At 35.1% G+C, this 19559-nt stretch overlaps 1 protein-coding gene across 4 annotated transcripts in view; it reads right to left on the bottom strand.

Moving 5' to 3' along the window:
* Nucleotides 1-339: 339 nt before the first annotated feature.
* arhgap12b (Rho GTPase activating protein 12b) overlaps nucleotides 340-19559 on the bottom strand; it is a 46816-nt gene continuing 27596 nt past the window's right edge. The window contains exons 3-19 of one of the 4 annotated variants that reach the window (XM_042735561.1): nucleotides 13356-13613; nucleotides 11669-11809; nucleotides 11508-11588; nucleotides 10764-10889; nucleotides 9681-9752; nucleotides 8739-8800; nucleotides 8458-8539; nucleotides 7937-8059; nucleotides 7082-7183; nucleotides 6780-6878; nucleotides 6586-6688; nucleotides 6388-6504; nucleotides 6192-6290; nucleotides 6009-6086; nucleotides 5473-5607; nucleotides 4771-4876; nucleotides 340-2048 (exon numbers count right to left, since the gene is read on the bottom strand). In XM_042735561.1, coding sequence (XP_042591495.1) covers nucleotides 1874-2048; nucleotides 4771-4876; nucleotides 5473-5607; nucleotides 6009-6086; nucleotides 6192-6290; nucleotides 6388-6504; nucleotides 6586-6688; nucleotides 6780-6878; nucleotides 7082-7183; nucleotides 7937-8059; nucleotides 8458-8539; nucleotides 8739-8800; nucleotides 9681-9752; nucleotides 10764-10889; nucleotides 11508-11588; nucleotides 11669-11809; nucleotides 13356-13613 — 1959 coding nt within the window. In that variant the 3' untranslated portion in view covers nucleotides 340-1873. Of the gene's footprint in view, nucleotides 2049-4770; nucleotides 4877-5472; nucleotides 5608-6008; nucleotides 6087-6191; nucleotides 6291-6387; nucleotides 6505-6585; nucleotides 6689-6779; nucleotides 6879-7081; nucleotides 7184-7936; nucleotides 8060-8457; nucleotides 8540-8738; nucleotides 8801-9178; nucleotides 9251-9680; nucleotides 9753-10763; nucleotides 10890-11507; nucleotides 11589-11668; nucleotides 11810-13355; nucleotides 13614-19559 lie in introns of all 4 variants that reach the window. The other 3 variants (XM_042735560.1, XM_042735563.1, XM_042735564.1) reach the window with 3 other exon arrangements.

Below are 19559 nucleotides of genomic sequence, written 5' to 3'. Positions count from 1 at the left end.
TCCACCCAGTCACTATTCTGTCATTTTCCATGTCACTTTTTCATAGATTCCTGTCTAGAAAAACAGAGTGAGTTATATAAAGCTAAACTAACACCATAAATTTAAGCTTTAAGGAAATTAATATTTTGGTAAAGGGTGTTTTGAATTAAACTAATTACTACAGCGTTTTAATAAAGCTTCTGAATAAATGTTTAAAAATACAGAAAAGTGCTTTACTATCTGCTCTGCTCAAATAAACAGGATTTTATTTTATTTTTTTTTAATTTTAAATCACTCTAATAAAAGGAAGGAAATAAATGACGACACATGAACAATGAAAATAAACACTAGACTAATAACTCGAGCATTATCACTTTAATATTATCCATGAGTTTTTGTCTTTTTAATTAGAATTAGACGTCAATTTCAGAAACAGCAGTTAGTCTGAAAATTACATTCAAAATGTGCAGTTCACAATGCGTGATGACATCACCACTCCCCCGTCCCATCTAATACTCATTTCCTTCTTCCATACATCAACAAAATTAGATTTTTATACTTGTTACTGACACACAACTTCAAGCCATCACACTTCTTTTTTGTACAATAGGTTTAAGTTCTTGTTGAAGTATTCTGTACATATGTTTTCAGAATTTTGTTAAAAACGAGACATAGAAGGCGTTTTCCATGCGTACCTTCAGTGAACACTAACTGCAGCACTATTTCCAGTACCATCCTGTCAATTTGTTATCAAGCTCCTTTCCATCCAGGGGCAGAGCAGGAAACAGAAGATGAATATTCTGTATTGATCTGAAACCGTGTAAGGCCTAAATGCCGATCTAAGCAGCTCACCTTTCTTTTTCCAGTAAGCCTAGAGAGATACAAGGGTGAGAGATGAGATCTCTGACTGTTTTTGAGAGCTCTTCTGGAGAGATCTGGTTGTCTGCATACTGTTACACTATTCAGCACAACACAGTTCATTTATTCCAAGGAAACAGCACAGGTTTGACCTCAAACACATGAAAATCCAGATATTTCATTGAAGGGAGGGTCTTTTCATTAAAAGGAAGTTTTTCTATTGGATGACACAACTGTGTGACGAGCATGTCTGTTATCCAGTAGCATGAGGCGCACAACTTTTCCAGTAAACTTTAGGGAGGTGTGGATGGAGGGCAAACATGGCTGGATATGGAAGAAACAAAGAGTTTTTCCAATTTGAAACAGGATTCCTGTCCTAATACTGACTATTAATCATTGTCCAATTTAATCGACCCCACTATCCATAGGTCAGTAGTCAGTGTCAAAAAATACTGTCTCCTAATACAGTGCACTTTCAGCTTATTCCACAGGAAAAAATTACGAAAAACGAAAACTCTGAGCCCTGCGAGAGCCCAGATACAAGTCAGTTATGTGTCTGAATAAATCAAACCCAAAATTAGTATTTCTTTTAAACATTTCACTGCAAAGAACTCAACCTGGTGAGACTTGAAAGTGTCCTCTCAGTAATTTATCACTCGAGTCGTCACTACTGGCGAAGATAAAGTCCATTCCAGTGTCCAACTAAGGAAAATATTCCCATTACTCAAAAAAAGAGTGCACAATGGAGACTAATGACCATCCATAATTGTCCAAAAGTCCATTCAGCTTATTCTAAGCCAAGGAAAGACAATCCAAATGGAAAAAAAAAAAAAGAAAGAAAAATGTGTATATCCTCAAAACTTCAAAAAATATTAAGTGCATAAAGAATCTTCCTGTATTCATTTTCTTTGCTTATATCCAGTCATATGTCACAGTAAATCCACTCACGTTTGTTTATATACTCCGTTAAGCAGTGGTGTGTTTTTGTGCGATGGATATGAGATGTTAAACTGGCATTATGTTCTCTGGATTGATTCTACCTGCCAAAAATGTTGTCATACTCTAGAAGGATGAGTTCTACAATCTGGTTCTGATAGACCATATGAACCGCCATATTGCCCGTCTCCACCTCTGGCCGCAGCAGGGTTGGGCCGAACACGATAGCCACGCTCTGGGTAGTCATCCTGTTCACCTCGCCATGATCTATCACTCTGAAAAAGAAAGAGAGAATAAGTGTCTTGTCTTTTTTTCCCTGTAAATTGGGTAAAAAAAAAAAAACAACAACCATCAATCAACAGCAGAGCTCATATTTTGTGAATAAAGAGCTTCCGTTTGTCTGACAAAGAAATAGTGAAAGGTGAATTTGTGGCAGGTAAATGCATTCTTTTCTTAACCACATGCAAACCAATCTACTTCACATTAAAATGCCAAATCTTCCCAACGCTGGAGATTTTGTATTAGGAAAAATGTTTGGGTATTGTGCTTAAATTACACAAATACAGATGCCTTTTCCCTGCAACAGCAAAATGTCAGACCATAATTTTTCTGGAACGCTATGCCTCTGTCCTCCATTTTGAGTTACAGTGGACCAAGAGCCATTTAAATGCAAATGGAGGCAAAGGCAAATGTCATTGTGCGTGTTTGATATAGCAATTACGATTGAGACTCAATACCGGTCTCGAATTGCATTCAGAATTACACAGTAAGGCACAGTCTCATACAACAACATGGGGAAAATGATTCACTCTAAATGTAGAGTGAAAATAGAGTTTTCTTTGTTTATGTCCCACTTCATTTGAACTTGTAGTTGCTGAAGGTGTGAAGGTGATGACCCTAAAAACACATTTAAATTTGTCTTCAAATAATGTGCATGCACAGACATGTCAAAATATAGCATAATTTCAGATTTACAAAAGATTAAAGCAAATCTCGAAGAGAGGAAGCAATGGACACTTCATGAGCCTGAGAGCAAAATTAAGGTGAAATACTGTAGAAATGATCAGACCTCACTAGACTGAACAAGACAACTCCCTAAAGAAAGCCCAGAGTGATTAAAGATTCATGTGACTCTCACCTGCCACTGAAGAAGCAGCTTTATAGCTCATGATTATTTTAAGGGTTGGAATGGATGTGATAACAGAGGTACAGTTAACAATTTATGGTTATAAAAAGCTGCTTCATAAACCTACAGTATATCTACAAGAAAAAAAAAGTAGTTTTAGTAGGGACTCTTCTATCTCCTTTCAGGTAAATCACACAGTAGTCGTTATACCAGTCATTGCCTCTTGAATCAAAACCAAAAAAGACTCTAGAAAAGATGTAAGCTTATATACACTAATGTTAAAAAATATATATATTTTGAAAAAAATGAATGCTCTTATTTAGGAAGGACACATTATATATATATATAGAAAAAAATTAATGCTCTTATTTAGGAAGGACACATTAGATTGATAAATAGTGACAATAAATAGATTTATAATATAGATTTCTATTTCAATCAATTTTTTATTTTATTTTAAACTTTCAATTTATCAAAAACAAAAACAAATAAATGTTCTTGATCACTAAATCTGCATATTAAAATGATTTCTGAAAGATTACAAACTTTTTTCAACTGGAGTAATGACTGCTAAAAAATATTACAATACTATATTTTTAAAAAAAAAAAAAACAGTATTACTGAATTACTAAACTTTTTTCAATACAATATTACTGTACTTTTTTCAAAACAATATTACTGTATTTCTGATTAAAATAAAAAGCATCCTTGGTGAGCAGAAGAGGCTTCTTTCAAAAAACAAACAAACAAAAAAACTCTAAACTTTTGAACAGTAATGCAATTATGTAAACAAGTTTTTTCCCATTATTTTTTGTAAATAATAATTGATCAGATATTATAAAACAACTGATCGACAGATATACCAGTCAGTACTGTATACTTAATTATAAATGTAATCTACAACAAACCAAAAATCACATAAACCAACTCTCAAAAAACACAAATCTTTAAAAACATTAATAATTAGTGTTAAATGTAATCTATGGCAAATCTCAAATTGATTATCCATTTTTCATAATGTACATTACAATGCTGTGATGCCTAAACTCACTTTAAAATAACTGACTGTACTTTTTAGTGTTTTATTTATTCATTAATAAATAAAAATAAAAGAAACAGTATCTAAATTTAGCATTGGCCAACATTTTAATGTCAGTGCAATTTAATTGGTCATTTTAAATGTCAATCAGTCTCTTCCTGTCTAGATGGATGGGTCTTTGCCAGAAAGAGGACATCACTTCATACAGATAGTCAACACTAAACAACATCTACTAAAAGAGCCTGGAGCATCAGCAACATAACAGTTGTGTTCTCCACATCTGCCATTTCCTGTGAAGCTCCCAAGGTTGATGTCACAGTCAAGGCTGTTAACTAATTGAATTACATTCCTACTGCATCACAATCACAGGCCGCCACGCCTGGATTAACTACGGCACCTCACGCTCACACTTTCCTCCATACAGCCCTTCATGTTGTCTCTCCGTCTCTGTCTTCTGCTCTCAAGACTGTCTTTCTCGCTCTGTGGCTCGTGCATCACACCCAGTGCCAATGGCAATGCATCAGTAGGATGTGGTGGACTCTCTCCTGCTCCACATTTCTCTCTCTCTCTCATAATGATGTAGTTGGCTAGTCTCCAGGTCTGTCCCAGTAATGGATACAGTGAGATAACTCGATAGAGGCTTGCTGTGCAGAGCACTGACCACACCCTCCTCACCTCTAACAATCACACACACCAGCATGGCCCTAAATCAATAATGAATGATGATGGTTTGGAAAGGAAGGCTTATTAACTCAAAACGACATATCCATCCTGGGCCTCTGCATAATATACTAATGTTCCATTTAAAACAAGGACAGGAGCAATTCCTTACCTTTTCAGGTGTCTGAATAACACTTTCATTGTTTCCTGGTTGGGTTTTGGCAACTGTTTGATCAAGTCTTTTATGGATTGGACTCGCTGCTTATAATCGGAGTGTTCTGAAAAGTAAGCAAAAAGAAAAAAGCAGGATTAGGGTACGGTCAAGATGCTACTGATGATCTAAATCTAGGAAGGGGAGGAAAAACTATTCCCAACCCAAGTCAAACTGCTCCCTCTTGTGGTTGATGCTTTCTTAGTATTCTGGGTGTGTAATAATAAAATCAATGTCCATTCTATGGACATCCCCTTATTAAAAAAAAAAAGTTTGGGGTCAATAAAATTATTATTTTTTAATTAATTAACACTTTTATCCAGTGATCAAATGTTAAAATAGATTTCTGTTTCAAATAAATGCTGTTCTTTTGAACTTTTAATCAAAATCCTGAAAAAATGTCCCAGTTTCCACAAAAACATTAAGCAGCACAACATTAATAAAATGTTTCTTGATCACCAAATTAGTATATTAGAATTATTTGTGTGATTTGTCATGTGACTGGAGCAATGGTTGCTGAAAATGTAGATTTCATCTTTATTTTACATCATAACATTCCTTAGTTTAAAAATGTTCAAAAATCTAAAACAGCATGTAAAACAGTGAAAGGATACAGTTACATTTGTTTGTGTATTAATCAATCCAGAGAAATAAAGAACTCACTGATGGCTTCGACAAAGTCATTAAAGGATGCGTAAGTGAACAGAGGCTCTGGAAGCTCCCGGAAATACATCTTCAGAGCACCTGTAGTCACGTGGATATCCTCCCATTTATTGTCTTCCAGATTCACCTTTTCATCTGCAGACATATAAACACATCCTTCATACCGATTCAAACCAAAGCTGCTGACCCACAATATCAGACTGATAAACAATCATTTTCTACAACCAATCTGATTATTTCAGAATCATTTACAGTATATACTATCATAAAATGTATTAATATTTTGAATTAGCAAAATTTGTTTTATATTTTCATTTTCATTTTAGTATACGTTTAAGTAATTTTATGTGCTTTTGTCATTTTAATTTATTAAGTAATTAGTTAATTAGTAAGCTTTTCAAGTTTAAGTTGTTCCATCTAATATTTCATTTTATTTCAGCTTTATTTTAACAGGAACAAGACTGGTGTGTGAGAACGGTTTGCGAGATTATATCGTTTGGAACAACTATATTCAGAACAAAACAGTTCTTCCCTACCGTGATTGACCGCAAAGCGCAGTTTCTGTATGACAGCCAGGTTTCCACTGACTCTATACAAGCCATCAACATTCAAGCCTGAGAAACAGATACAGAGAAACAAGACAGGAAGTGAATGTAGTCCTAGAATGACAACTCAGAAATGTATTAGTAATTCAACTGATGAAACAAACAGATAAATACCTGTATTTTCCACATGCTCAATGCACATCTTGACAAAATTAGGCACGGAAGTAACTTCTCTCTGACACAGGGCAGTCAAACTGCAGCCAAACACCTGATCTGAGAACAGACAGAAGGGTTACCAGAGGTGTCTTCTCTTTCCTCTGTATGTAGATCATTCACAAAAGCTGTTTGTGCTTATATCAGTGTATTTTACCTTTTATGTAGCCCTTGTCCCGGACAGCCTGTAATGTTGGTCTCCGTGTGAGGAACTTCTTCAGTTTGACTCTGGTCTTCTTCTGCTCAGATGAATCCAAACTGGGGTTCTTTACGACTGTACAAACACACGTGTGTGTCACGACTCAACAAACTTTACGTAGCTATGATTTATTTTACAAATGTCTGTCTTCTGTACCTCTGTTTTTCTTGGAGTCTCGTGGGTCTTTCTCTTTGTCGTGTTTCTCAGTTCCTGGAGACTCAGGCATGTCCTCTTCAATGGCCTCATCAGACTCCCAAGCCTACAACACATGCATTATCATGATCACCATTAATAACATCAATGTATGCCGTTTATGCTATATATTTATTGGGTGTGTTGATTTCACTCACATGTGTGTTGATGGTCTCAGAAAGCGCTCTGAACCAGTCATTGATAACACTGTCAATCTCAGACTGGATCAGCAGCTCTGTGCCCACTCGTGTCTTCAGCTGCCGGGGTCAAAGTTCAGATCAGGTCAGTGGGAGCATATTAGGCAAGAGTCAGGACAGATTCAGTTACAGTAAGAATATCTGTAGGTAATACAGGAAAACTTATATTGTATATGGATAGTTGCTATGATGAACTATCCCTTTAAGTGATTCTAACAATGAGTATTTTAAGAAATTCAAAAGTAAAATGAGCTGACTCTCACCTCAATGACATGTTTCTTGCTGGACTTGTCTTTGGATGCCCACTCAACCGAACCACCTCGCAGGTCCACTGTAAATTCGGGTTTGGACTGGTTGCCTCCAAATTGAAAAAGAAGGTAAATAAACTTGTTTTAAATCCTGTCACTCTTTAAGCAAATCTTCAAGAGTTATTTAGGATTCTCTTTAGTACAGTGCTGTTAAACACAAGCTATAGTGATGTTTCTGGGTCAAAAGCGAGTTACACTGCATTTTAAGTGTCAATTAGTTCTGGGAGCCAAAGGTACAATAATAGGTTAGACTGGAATATTAAATGCACAATGCACACACTTGACTGTTTTATAATTTACGGCCTAGGTTTGCAAAGAGCATTCCCACATTTTGCTTAGCGCAATGATAAGCTCCATTTTGTGTACTGATGCTTACACATTCAAATTGCATAAAATAAATTAGTCTGAATATGCAGAAATGCATGCCAACAATCTTAAGGTTCTTAGTGCATCCATTTTCATTTACTAGGTCTGGTTATCTGACATCGTAAAAGTTTGAAATTCACTCTCTCTTGCTGGAGGAACTAACTTCAGGCACATAGCAGGGGGGCGATAAGTGTGGCGCACAGGCAGAAAGTAGGACATGCACAAATAAAACGGGTGACAAGCTGCCCTGCTCAGCTGATCTCAAAACAGATCTGCATCACACAACCTATTATTCATTCATAATTATTTAAATAATGAACTTATATTAAATACCATTAATGTTTAACATTTTAGCCTTTTTAAAAAGTTTTTTAAATAAAAAATAACTGTTCCTGGATCAGCATCGAGGGCACATTCATTCTGTCCAGAGAGGCTGACACATACAGAGGGAGCCCGGCTGCGTCTACAGTGCGTGTAGGACACTGCAGGCCGGGGCTTAATCGAACGCTTCCAGTTACTTAGCAATGAAAGGAGGAGTTCAGGAAAGGAACCATTGCGGCAGTACGACTTTGAAGAGACAGAGAAGAGATGGAAGAAAGGAACAGAACAGAAAAGAGAGTGATGATGCATGAAATCACACTCACAACACACATGGGAGATATAAATGAAGGAGAGAGGTACAAATCGGCAAGAGAGCTAATATTAATAGCAATCTGAATGCTACAGATTTTAGATAAAAGCATGTAGGTCTCTTTTTGTTTATAATTGTTGCTGAGCACTGAAGGTGGATGCAGTTTGCATGATACACTCCTGAATAAATGCAGGCAATTTTGAGGTAGACTATGGGGAATCCTGTCAGCGTTCAAAGCATGTAAATTTAAATAATGCTGACTAACAGGGTTAAGAGAATTATTCCATATTTGTCCTAGATGAACAGACCATTGTATCCCAGTATGAATGCATACCCAGCTGGTGCCGCTGCCCTGACCCTTTGCAAAAAGTAAAGAGGATCCCTGCAGGACAGTCCAGGTGGAGGCCCAATTCTTCCTGCAGGACAATAAAAACAATAGATGCATCTGTAACACTTATTCTAAAGATCAAGGTAATCAAAACATTTTTTAAATGACCAGTGCTTACATTTTTCACTGCAGCACAATATATTAATTCTTTGAAGTATAAAGAAAGGCCACAACATTACCTTTAAGAATATATATTGCATAAATATTAGCATTTTATTAGTTTTTACCTGACTTTCTTGCCATGTTCAGTAATCTTGGTGACATTGAGAACACCACACTTTTCTGAGGGCTACAGAGGAGAAAAATGAACTTAGTAAAAAAGGAAAAAGATTAAATAAGTAAATAAAATATATATATATATATATATATATATATATATATATATATATATATATAAATATATATATAAATATATAAATATATATATATATATATATATGTATATATATTAAAAAAGGAAAAAGATTAAATAAAAGAGTAAATAAAATAATAATATTGTATATTAATATATATTAATATAATGATTATAATAGTATGTAGCAGTAGTATTTAAATTTGGAAATTTGTATTACCCATTCTGATGATAACATGCATTTAGAAGACATCTAAATGTTAATACACTGAAAAGAGCATGCATAAAATCACATGGGTTAGTGTGTATACTAACAGTGGAGGGGTGTTTGGGTGAAGAGGGGCAGGAGTCTGATTCAGGAGAGTTGTGTTTGGCATTTACAGACTCCTGCAAGCAGAAAAGGTGCGGTGTTAAACATTCAGAATAGAGGGAGTTAGAGGATGAATACAAAAAGTTAGACTTATTCCGAAGGCAGTTAAGAATCTCCTAAGAGAAAAAGGCTGATTTATCAGGGTTTGCATGACAGATAATGGTCAAAATCACTGTCTTGCCATGAATGATTTGTAAGAACATGGACAAGAATAAAAAAGAGATGTCAGTTGTTAGTTGTATGAGGAGTTAGTATAAAGCAAGCATACAAATAAGCATCACAACCAGATACATCACGAGTAAATGATAAACTGCAGATCTGAGCAGGTTTTGATCAACACAAATTTGTTTCCTTGATTCGCTTGAAAACTATTTCAATTTGTGAAGTGAAGAAATCAAGAAGTCTGTAATCACATCTGATTGGTTACAGCATAATGAGGCGACTAACTTCTCTGTACAGGGACAGGCCGAAGCCCCTGGGGAGGTGTTTAACGCTGTACCATCTGCTTTTGAATGGCAGCTGGAATGAAAACCATTGTGCGACACAAGAGCAACATAATGTCAGGCTTGTTTCATTTAGCATCTTTACAGAACCAGCATAAATGACTAACAAGATAAAATACAAACCATATGCACTCACACACTCATACACACACACACACACACACACACACTCGCATGCATGGAAAATGCGCAAGATTAAGGACTGTTAAAAGCCTTGTGCTCTCCTAGAGGAAATATATTTGGTCTGTGTTAATCTTCACTGGCATCTGAGTGAAGGAAAAAATGACTTGGACAGCCTTTAATTGGCTTTTAGGCTACATGCAGGTTAACTTAAGATAAAATACATTTAAAAAAAAAATGTTGTATTTTGGTATGTCAGGTTCTCAACTATCCTCTGAGGGTATTTCGATTTACATTTTTGCATTTTGCAAACATTTTTTCTGAGGAAATATACATTGTGTTGAAGGTGTAAATTTGTATCAGTTCAAGGATGATAATTTTGCAAGAAATGAACCCCATGATTTTGGCATTGCTAGCATCAAAAATTAAAATAAATAAAATAAAATTTGCATTTAAAATTAAAAATTATTAAAATACTATTTCTATTATTCTTTTTTTTTTTTTAATGTTCTTATGTTTATTTTTTGTTAAAGGTTAACCATTTTTACCTGATTTATTTTTAATAATAGCGTGATTTTTGGTGAACTTTATTGAATCCAATTAGGGTCACTCAATTTGAATTATAACATAAACATAACATAAAACATGAAAAAAAAATACAACAGATAAAATAGAAACAGTATTTTAATTTGTTGTAATATTCGCAATATTATTGTTTTTACAATATTTTGATCAACTAAATCAACTTAGATGAACATGAGCCTTCTTTCAAAAACATGTTCTGACCTCAAACTTTTAAATTGTATGAATTCATATATATTGCACAAAAAACTGAATTGTGAAGATTATTTTGTGCTCTAGTTGTGCTAAAGAAGATTTGTTTGTGTTTAACAACATAGACGCATACCTTGTCACTGATGTCCAGCACATAGGTGCTGTGTCTCCACTTGGTCAGCACAATGGCCTCCTGCTCTTTCCTTTCCAAACTGTGACTCGTAGGAGCTTCTCCAGAGATTGGAGGAGAGAGATTATACTGGGAACAAACAGGAAGAAAAAGAGAAGGAGAAAGTGACAGATTAGTCCAATTAGTGATGCGAGAAACACAAAATATAATGTGCGCTAGCAGAGTCACCACAAAAATAACATTCAGAAGATCATGCATACATAATTCTACAGGAAAATGTTTTAAGATAGAAAATAGATTGGTTAAAAGAATCCAATTAGTTTATATACAAAACAAGTATTGGCAGTGATAAAGACACACAAAAGTAAACAAAGGTACCTCTCTCCTCACCGTCCACAGCACCATGTGCGGTCAGATCCCCTCCTCCGAACATAAGCCCACCCAACCCGCTCAAAGAAGAGAAACAAAAGATAAGTGTGTGTGTGTGTGTTAGATGGAATGAGAGTGAGAGGATGTGTAATAAAAGAGAAGCGTGTGGTCAGATAAACAGTGTCCAGCAGCGACTGGGGCACTAGAGACACTGATCTCAACTAACTAGATTAGAGAATCAGGGTTACTTTTAGATTTTCCCAGGAATCCTCCTACTGCCCTGTTTAACACTAAAGCTAAAGCAGTCAATGATCACACTTGATCTAGAGACAGAAGAAAGGCTGTCTGGGAATTTCTGAGGAAATAACTTGAACTTACTTTTGGTAACTCCCATTCTGAGCGGGATCCGTCAGCGCTGTAGTAATACGGCCGCCCTTGTTCATCCACATGCTTAATCCACTGCCAAAAAAAGATTTGTTACTCTGCCTCTCATTCAAAACAAAAAGAGATTTCTGTATGTAAGCAGCTCCTTCTGGCACCTTCTCATTGGTGTATTCAGATACATAGAGTGTGTGGCCATGTTCATCCAGTTCCTCAGACCAGCCTCTAGGGGGCGATCCGTACTGACTGTCTGACTGACTGGAGCGTGTGCTGGGGCAATTCTCCTCAGAAGACAAATGCTGAAGAATACAGTAAAAATGGCAGAAAGATAAGAGAAAAACAAAAAAACAATATCAAAAACAAAAATAAATTAAAAAAAAAAAAAATAATAATAAAAATGTGAATGCAAATGTTATTTATTTAAAAATATTATATAAAAAAAAAATATAAATACAATAAAATAAAATAAAAATATTAATACAAATATAATAAAATAAATATTTTTATACAAAACAAATATATTATTATTATAACTATCAGTAATCAACAGTAAAAAGAAAATTATTTAAAAATAATACATTTTAATGCACTATTTATTTTTATTATAAATATTATATTTAAAATATAATTTAATATAACAATGCTTTTTAATAGTATTTAAAAATATCACTATTATTATTATTACTATTATTATTATTGGTAAAAAGCAATATATTATTATTTTAAAAATAAACATGAATACACATTTTATTATTAATATTATAATAAATATTATAATAATAAATCTGAATTACTATTACATATAGTTGTACAACAATGATAAAAGTTGCAATAATATTTATTATATATTATTAAATATTATATTATATATTATATTATTACATCTGAATTACTATTACATATTAATAATCCACCTATGCATTTAATTAAAATACTCAAAATATTACACTAAAAATATACATATTTTTGTGATCATTATAATATATATATATATGTATATATATATATATGTATATATATATGTATAGTATATATATATGTATATATATATGTATATATATATATATATATATATATATATATATATATATATATATATATATATATATATGTATATATATATATGTATATATATATATATATATATATATATATATATATATATATATATATATATATATATATATATATAAAACAATAATATTACAATTATTATTATTATTAAAAAAAAAATACTGATTTAGTTCTTAGTTAGAGCACCTGTAATGGATAGGATTTTAACTGATAAACAACAACAACAAAAAAAAAACAGCATGTCCCCCTTTTATTATGGCCACATTTTTCCACTAGATGGCAGCTACGAACAATGGCAAGAGTAAAACTTAGATTGAAACTTCAGATAAGACTAAATGAATTTGGAAAACGGGTCAAACATTGTACTCTTGTAAATACAGACATACATGTCAGTGTTTACAGAGACCAGAATAACAACACATTTTTGGTAAAAAATAAAATAAAATAACAAAAATCTGTAATAATGGTGATTTCCGCAGAGAACAAGTTGCTCCACTCTGTTCTGAGTGAAGCTGGGTCAGCCGTCTGTTGAAGCTTAAATATCTGAACAGCATTTTCCAAAGGCTTAAATATAGACTGAAGACCTACTTCAACTCCGGCCTAGTTCAAACTTTCACATGCACAAGCATGTGGGCACAGAGTCACACTCACATTATCATTATTACATCAGTGCAAAGATGGTATGTTTACAGATGAAATAAATTAGATATATATTATTTACATAGCTGACCAACATGGACTTTTCAATGGACATTTTTCCAGTTGTGTTACCTCCATGTCTCCAGAGTTGGACGTGTCCCCACGAGTGAGCCCGTCTCGAGAGCGGGGCGGTTTCCAGGTCCTCTCCTGAGTCATGCGGTTGTAGTAGAAGTTTCTTCCACTCTTATCTTTGTGCGTTTCCCAGTCGCCCAGTATATGCAGAGGGGAGGAAGAGGGAACAGGTGGGAGAGACGACTGAGAGATCTTTAGCTCCTGGAGGTTAGTGTAAACGGGGGACTCGGGTCGACCCTGTCCGGTGGGAGATATGCCCTGTAGACAAAACAGACGAAGAGAGGCAAAATTATGTAATTTTAACCAGCCAATAAAACTTTACTCATTTTGCCAAGCATTGAAAAAACTCTGACAGAGAGATCCAAGATTCACAGGGAGCCCAAGAAACATCTGCCAATGATTTTATTGAAGCGTTTTCGGTTGACAACTGGCTGGACTCTCACACTGTTCCTTTAAAACACATTTTAAATGAGAAGCAAGCATAAAAAGAATTCAAAGTTAAAAATTAAGCAGGGACATATTTGCATATGTTTTTCAAAGAAAGAGACGCACAGAATGACAGGAGGACACAATCACAGAATGACCATCTGTACTTAACATAAATAACACCATTACTAAACAAAAATAATAAAAATCAAAAAAAAAAAAAAAAAAAACAAAAACAAAAACAAAAAAAACACATAAAAACATACCTTTGGACAGATTACACCACTGAAATTGGCTTGATTTATAAGAAAAGCATGATGAAATGAAACAAAAACTTGACTGGTAAAGATTATTTATAATGTAAGTCTACAGGAAAAGACATCATAATTTAAAAAATAATAAAATCAAAGTCAAGGTCATGAGTATAACATACTACTGTATTCAGGTCGCAAAAGTGTTTGGTAAATTAAAACATTGTAAATACCAGTAAAACGGTTCAGTAGTGCAGTAGAAATGTCTGGTTAGTACAAATGAAAGTAAAGAAGCAAGTCAATGAAAAGCTGTTTGAAAGAGTTATTTTCGAAAGTGTCTCTACCTCGTTACGGTTAGACAGACCACGTCCTCGCTGCTAAAGGTGCTGTTATTTTCGTGTAACCCATTGTGAGCATAATGAAAACAAGCCACACAATACAAATGAACACACAACCCAGAGGAAAACTGAGCGACTGAAAACTCATATAAAGGAAGAACAGAAATAGAAGCCATTCTCTCACCTGAGCATAACAGAAAATACTGCTCCCAGAACATCAACAAAGCCACCACTGACTGCTTGACTTGAAACCCACTGTAACTGGTAATGTGGAAGTCTGTGAATACATATGCTACTATTAAGTGACCTGCCAGGGGGTTCTTAAAACTTGGACGGAACATCTGAGGACCAATCCAACAAAACAATGACCCATTTCTAACCTTGTAAAAATTTGACACAATTCCTGTTTTTATGAAAAGGCTGTTGGCAAAGACCTCAAATAGTCAGAGTATTTGGAAGAGAGAGAAAGAGGCCTGTTAGGTAATCCATCCTGTCATGCATGGAAACATATGGGACTTCCTGTCATACTGAAATAATAAGATTAATCGTGATAATAGACTCGAAAATATTCCAACATTTTCCAATGTCCTGGGAAAACTGTGTGGCATTGAGCAAAACATTTCAAAGAGAATCCCAACATTTCATTCAGCCAAATACATTTTGACTGGCAGTCAAATAATCATTTATTTGTATAATTACTGTATCACTAAACTGCCCTGCACCAGTTCTAAGTCGTATCACTACATGCTCTTTCAGTTTAAATAATTAAATGATATCAATCTATCAATCTATCTATCTATCTATCTATCTATCTATCTATCTATCTATCTATCTATCTATCTATCTATCTATCTCTATATAAAAAAGTACTGTTATTTTTTATTTGGTAATTTCTCGTTTACAAAAAAGAAAGAAAGAAAAGATTTTAAAATCGTACATTTTAAAAAGGTCAGCTGCAGCAAAATACAGGTGAAATGTAATATAATATAAAATAATATAATAAAGCATTTGAAATCAAACATTAAAAATACAGTGGTAAATTTCACCTTCTGAGTCCTGCTTGTCTCTTGAGTTGTAGGTCTTGTTCTTTTCGGTCTAATAGAGATACTGAAACTCTCCAACTCAATATCTGCATATAAACCACAACCCTTGTTTGCATATCTGCTCACATGTACACTGTGTCTGCATTTGAACAGCACACTGAGAGAGACCAGCCTACACTGGATTATTTCATAAGAAAGGTGACCCAAAAATGTCTCAATGTCGCAGTGATTATAAGTTCATTTCACTCAGTATATGTACAATGTTCCATACACACACAGAGAAGCACAGAGGAATGTATTCAAATCCATGCTCAGCCACATGCCTCCACATGGAAATGTGTAGAGCACACCCAGGAGAAAATTCACAGCATGCACATATACAGTAGCAGCTGTGACTGTCCATGAACTACAGCCCCTACGACAAAATATGAGATATAAATATAAGGACTTGTTCAAAAAATGCATTTAGTTATGAAGTGTGTTTGTATACATGTACGCATGGTCAAACTGAATTACCAGCAAGCACACATGAATGCCAATGGGTTTGATGTAATGAGGGGTCTGCCGTTCCAGAGATCTTTTAAGATTAAATGCTTACATATGTATGCTAATGAAGTCCTTTGTGGTATCACACACACACACACACACACACACACACAAATATCTATCTATCTATCTATCTATCTATCTATCTATCTATCTATCTATCTATCTGTGTGTGTCTGCTATTCTCTTCTTGTAATGGCCACTAGAGGTCTACATTAGACCAATAAACCCTGCACCATAGAAGGCTTATGAGCAAACATGGTAACCTGCATTCTTTTCCCTCCTAAGCACCTTATTACTTATGTCCAGTGAGTGTGTGTGTGTGTGTGTGTGTGTGTGTGAGTGTGTGTGTGTGTGTGAGTGTGTGTGTGTGAGTGTGTGTGTGTGTGGTGTGGTGTGTGTGAGTATGTGTGTGTGAGTGTGTGTGTGAGAGAGAGAGAGATAGAGAGAGAGATGAGAGAGAGAGAGAGAGAGAGAGAGAGAGAGAGAGAGAGAGAGAGAGAGAGAGAGAGTCTAGTGTGTTTGAACCAAACAGGACAAAATGTGAGGTCCTCCATAAGCATTTCTAGAGGGTCTTGGTATCGTAAATTACTTTGATTAATGCTGACTGTACATTATCCTTCTAATTACAAAATGAATAATTTAAAATGGGCATTAAATGTTGATTTCAGTTGAAATAACTGTATTAGATTATATGCAGATTAAAGCTCAACAAGTTTGAGAAACTAACACAGCTACCGTATGTAGGCACTTGGCTCTCTGAGACAATGTCCATTTATAAAGTTCAGCGATCCTTATAGAACAAAATTCAACTGCTAAATGCCATTATTGACCAGTCAGAAATGAGTATTTCAGAGCGGTTATGCATGCCACACACACATTCTCTTAAATGCCTTTGTGTGCTAAGCTGTGACATACTATAAGATGGTTACATAACCGAATGAATGTGTGTGAGTATGGTACAGTGGGGGGGGGGGGTGTGCAAAGACAATTTGAAAACTTGGACAAGGTCACAATATTGTGATGTTTCTTTTTGGATGTGCTTGTATGTGTAAGACAGGGTTATTTTCTAGACAAAATACAGGGTCATATCCACATGACAGGAGGCAGTGCCTATGATTGGCTGATTACCCTGTCATTGGACTAATGCCCACCTATCAGCAATTACTAATTACAAAAATGTAACTCTCTCACACAGATTTCACCAGGTTTGATAACAAAAATTACATTAGATTTTATCAAACTGGGTGGCATTTTTTTACAATCTTATTCATACGATTTTGTGAGATCAGCCTATAGTCAGGTTTAGTGTTGGGCTTAAGGGCTGATCTTCATACATACTTTTTTCCAAAAAATCATGTTTATATATATCATACAAATGCACTACCAATTTCCCAAACTGTAAATTAGTTACAAATTGCCATAACAATCAAAATCATCAATGTTATATTTTCTCATGAGATAAGGTTAGTTCAGCTCAGTTAAATTAAAACTTCATCTTCTTCACATCAAAAAGAACTATTAGCAATAATATTAACCTTCAATCTATCATATCGCTCCCTTTGTTTTTAGAGAGCAGACTCTTTTCCTCCTCTTCTTTTGTCCATCACAAACAACCCTTTTCATAAACAAAGACAAATCTCAATCTCTTCCTCCTGGACTGAGTATTGATGACCAGTGTAACCTACATTTCCATCTGACTGCCTTTAGTCAGGATGCATCCGCTCAGCCACACATTAACACATCTGTGACATATGCAGAGTCACCTCCCCCAGAGCCCCTGGAGCCACATGGATGTGCGCTCAACCGAACATGAGGTCTATATCTACAGTACGAGACCACAGTATCTACTGCAAGTGTGTCACGAAGGATGCGACCATACACACTCAAATCAATAAGTGTGGCTCCAGGAAAGCTGATTTAGTAGACAGCAAACTTTATGGGGAATTTTAGCTCTATTTCTCACCTCAGCGAGTTCAGCAATGCTCAAACTCTGACAGAGAGACAACCAATTAACCTTTAGGTCTTTGGCACACAGCCTATTGCTGCGTGATACCACACACACACACACACACACACACACACACACACACAGACCTCCCGGCGCTGAGCACTAATGCCGACGGTTTCTATAGGACTCGATGAGAATTTGAAATCTCAGTCAGAGAAGCAAAATGAACAGCTGCACACTTTCCTCACTGGAACAGATGCTGAAAGGGTTAAAAATGCAACAAGAAAAACAGACCGAAATTCTACATTTCTACACCTACATTTTTTCTTACTTGTTGATTTGTGGTGGATGAGAAACATATCCATTCATCCATCTTACAACAATATAATTTGGAGAATGTCTTTGTATGAATTTTCTGTCCATAAAATAAAAATTAAAATTTCAAAAAGCTTACTAAATAATTACTTCACATTAAAGTAAGAAATACAGAACATTAGGGTGAGTAAATAATGACAATTTTCATTTTTGGGTGAACTATATCTTAAAGACTAACTAGTTGCTCAGACAACCCACCAACTAGCTAATTATTCAAATGTGTAGATTTGCATCTGTTGTAATCAGTGAATTTGGCAGTGGATATATAAGCGTTTCAGTGAGTGTGTAGAAGTACAGAAAAGCCTGGGGGCGATGTGCTTTGATGGTAGTCCCAAATCCACTACGGCAGACGGTGCGTCCCGCAACCATGCAAATTCCTGTGTTCTCATTGGTTCCCCTCATCTCCCAAAAATCCCTATTAATTATTCAGAAATGTTAGAGAGGACTCCTAGTGAGCAACACTCTGTTCTCTCAGCTCAAACCACTGCTCGTGAATAAACACTGGCTACATATTTTTCCTATAAAAGAAAAAAAAAATAGACTAGTTAAAAATAAGGAGACATTGTAACCTAAATTACCTTAAACTATGAAGTGAGTTGTGGTCCTAGACAGAAGGGCTGGATGGATGACCCCCCATATCCCTCTCTCTGTCCTTCTCTCTTGGAGTTCCCTCTATGTGCTGACCGATTCAAAGGCTTAAAAAACTGCACTACTGAAAAGCTTAATTGAACTGACACGCTCTGCAAGACAAGTATAACTTTTCCACTCTTTGTATTTTTGTTGATGTAACTTTTTCTAAGAGTTACAATATCTACAGAAAAGCAGACTGTAGCAAAGGCAAAGGCAGCTTAGGGGAAACTACTAATCCAGACCTGAAAAATCTTTGAGCCGACCTTCAGGGAAAAATTCTTCCCTCTCTTGATTCAAGTATAGAATCAAGTTAGCTCTAATACAAACGTTTGTTTTTGAATAGTATAAATTTTGCATTAACATGCTATTGTTCCAAAAAGAATTTGTTCCAAAGAATTGAATTTCTGTCACATTATATGGTACATGGAGCATTACAATCAAGCAAACCAAAAAAATCAGCCACTTTAAGTATCTTAGTTTTGTAAGAAAATTATAGTAATCTTTTCAAGAGGCTAACCTGACTTTAACTACTTTAAATTATGATTAGCTTGACAAACTACAGTTTCCAAAAATAATTCCCAACACTGATGACCTGATTAGGGGCTTTTGCACTGGGTAGTTCTAGGAACTTATAGGAACTGGGC

Source organism: Cyprinus carpio, chromosome B12 (assembly GCF_018340385.1).
Source record: "Cyprinus carpio isolate SPL01 chromosome B12, ASM1834038v1, whole genome shotgun sequence".
In the NCBI taxonomy this organism is placed as follows: domain Eukaryota; kingdom Metazoa; phylum Chordata; class Actinopteri; order Cypriniformes; family Cyprinidae; genus Cyprinus; species Cyprinus carpio.
The sequence above is the reverse complement of the archived record's forward strand: the minus strand, read 5'-3'. Positions and strand labels throughout refer to the sequence as shown.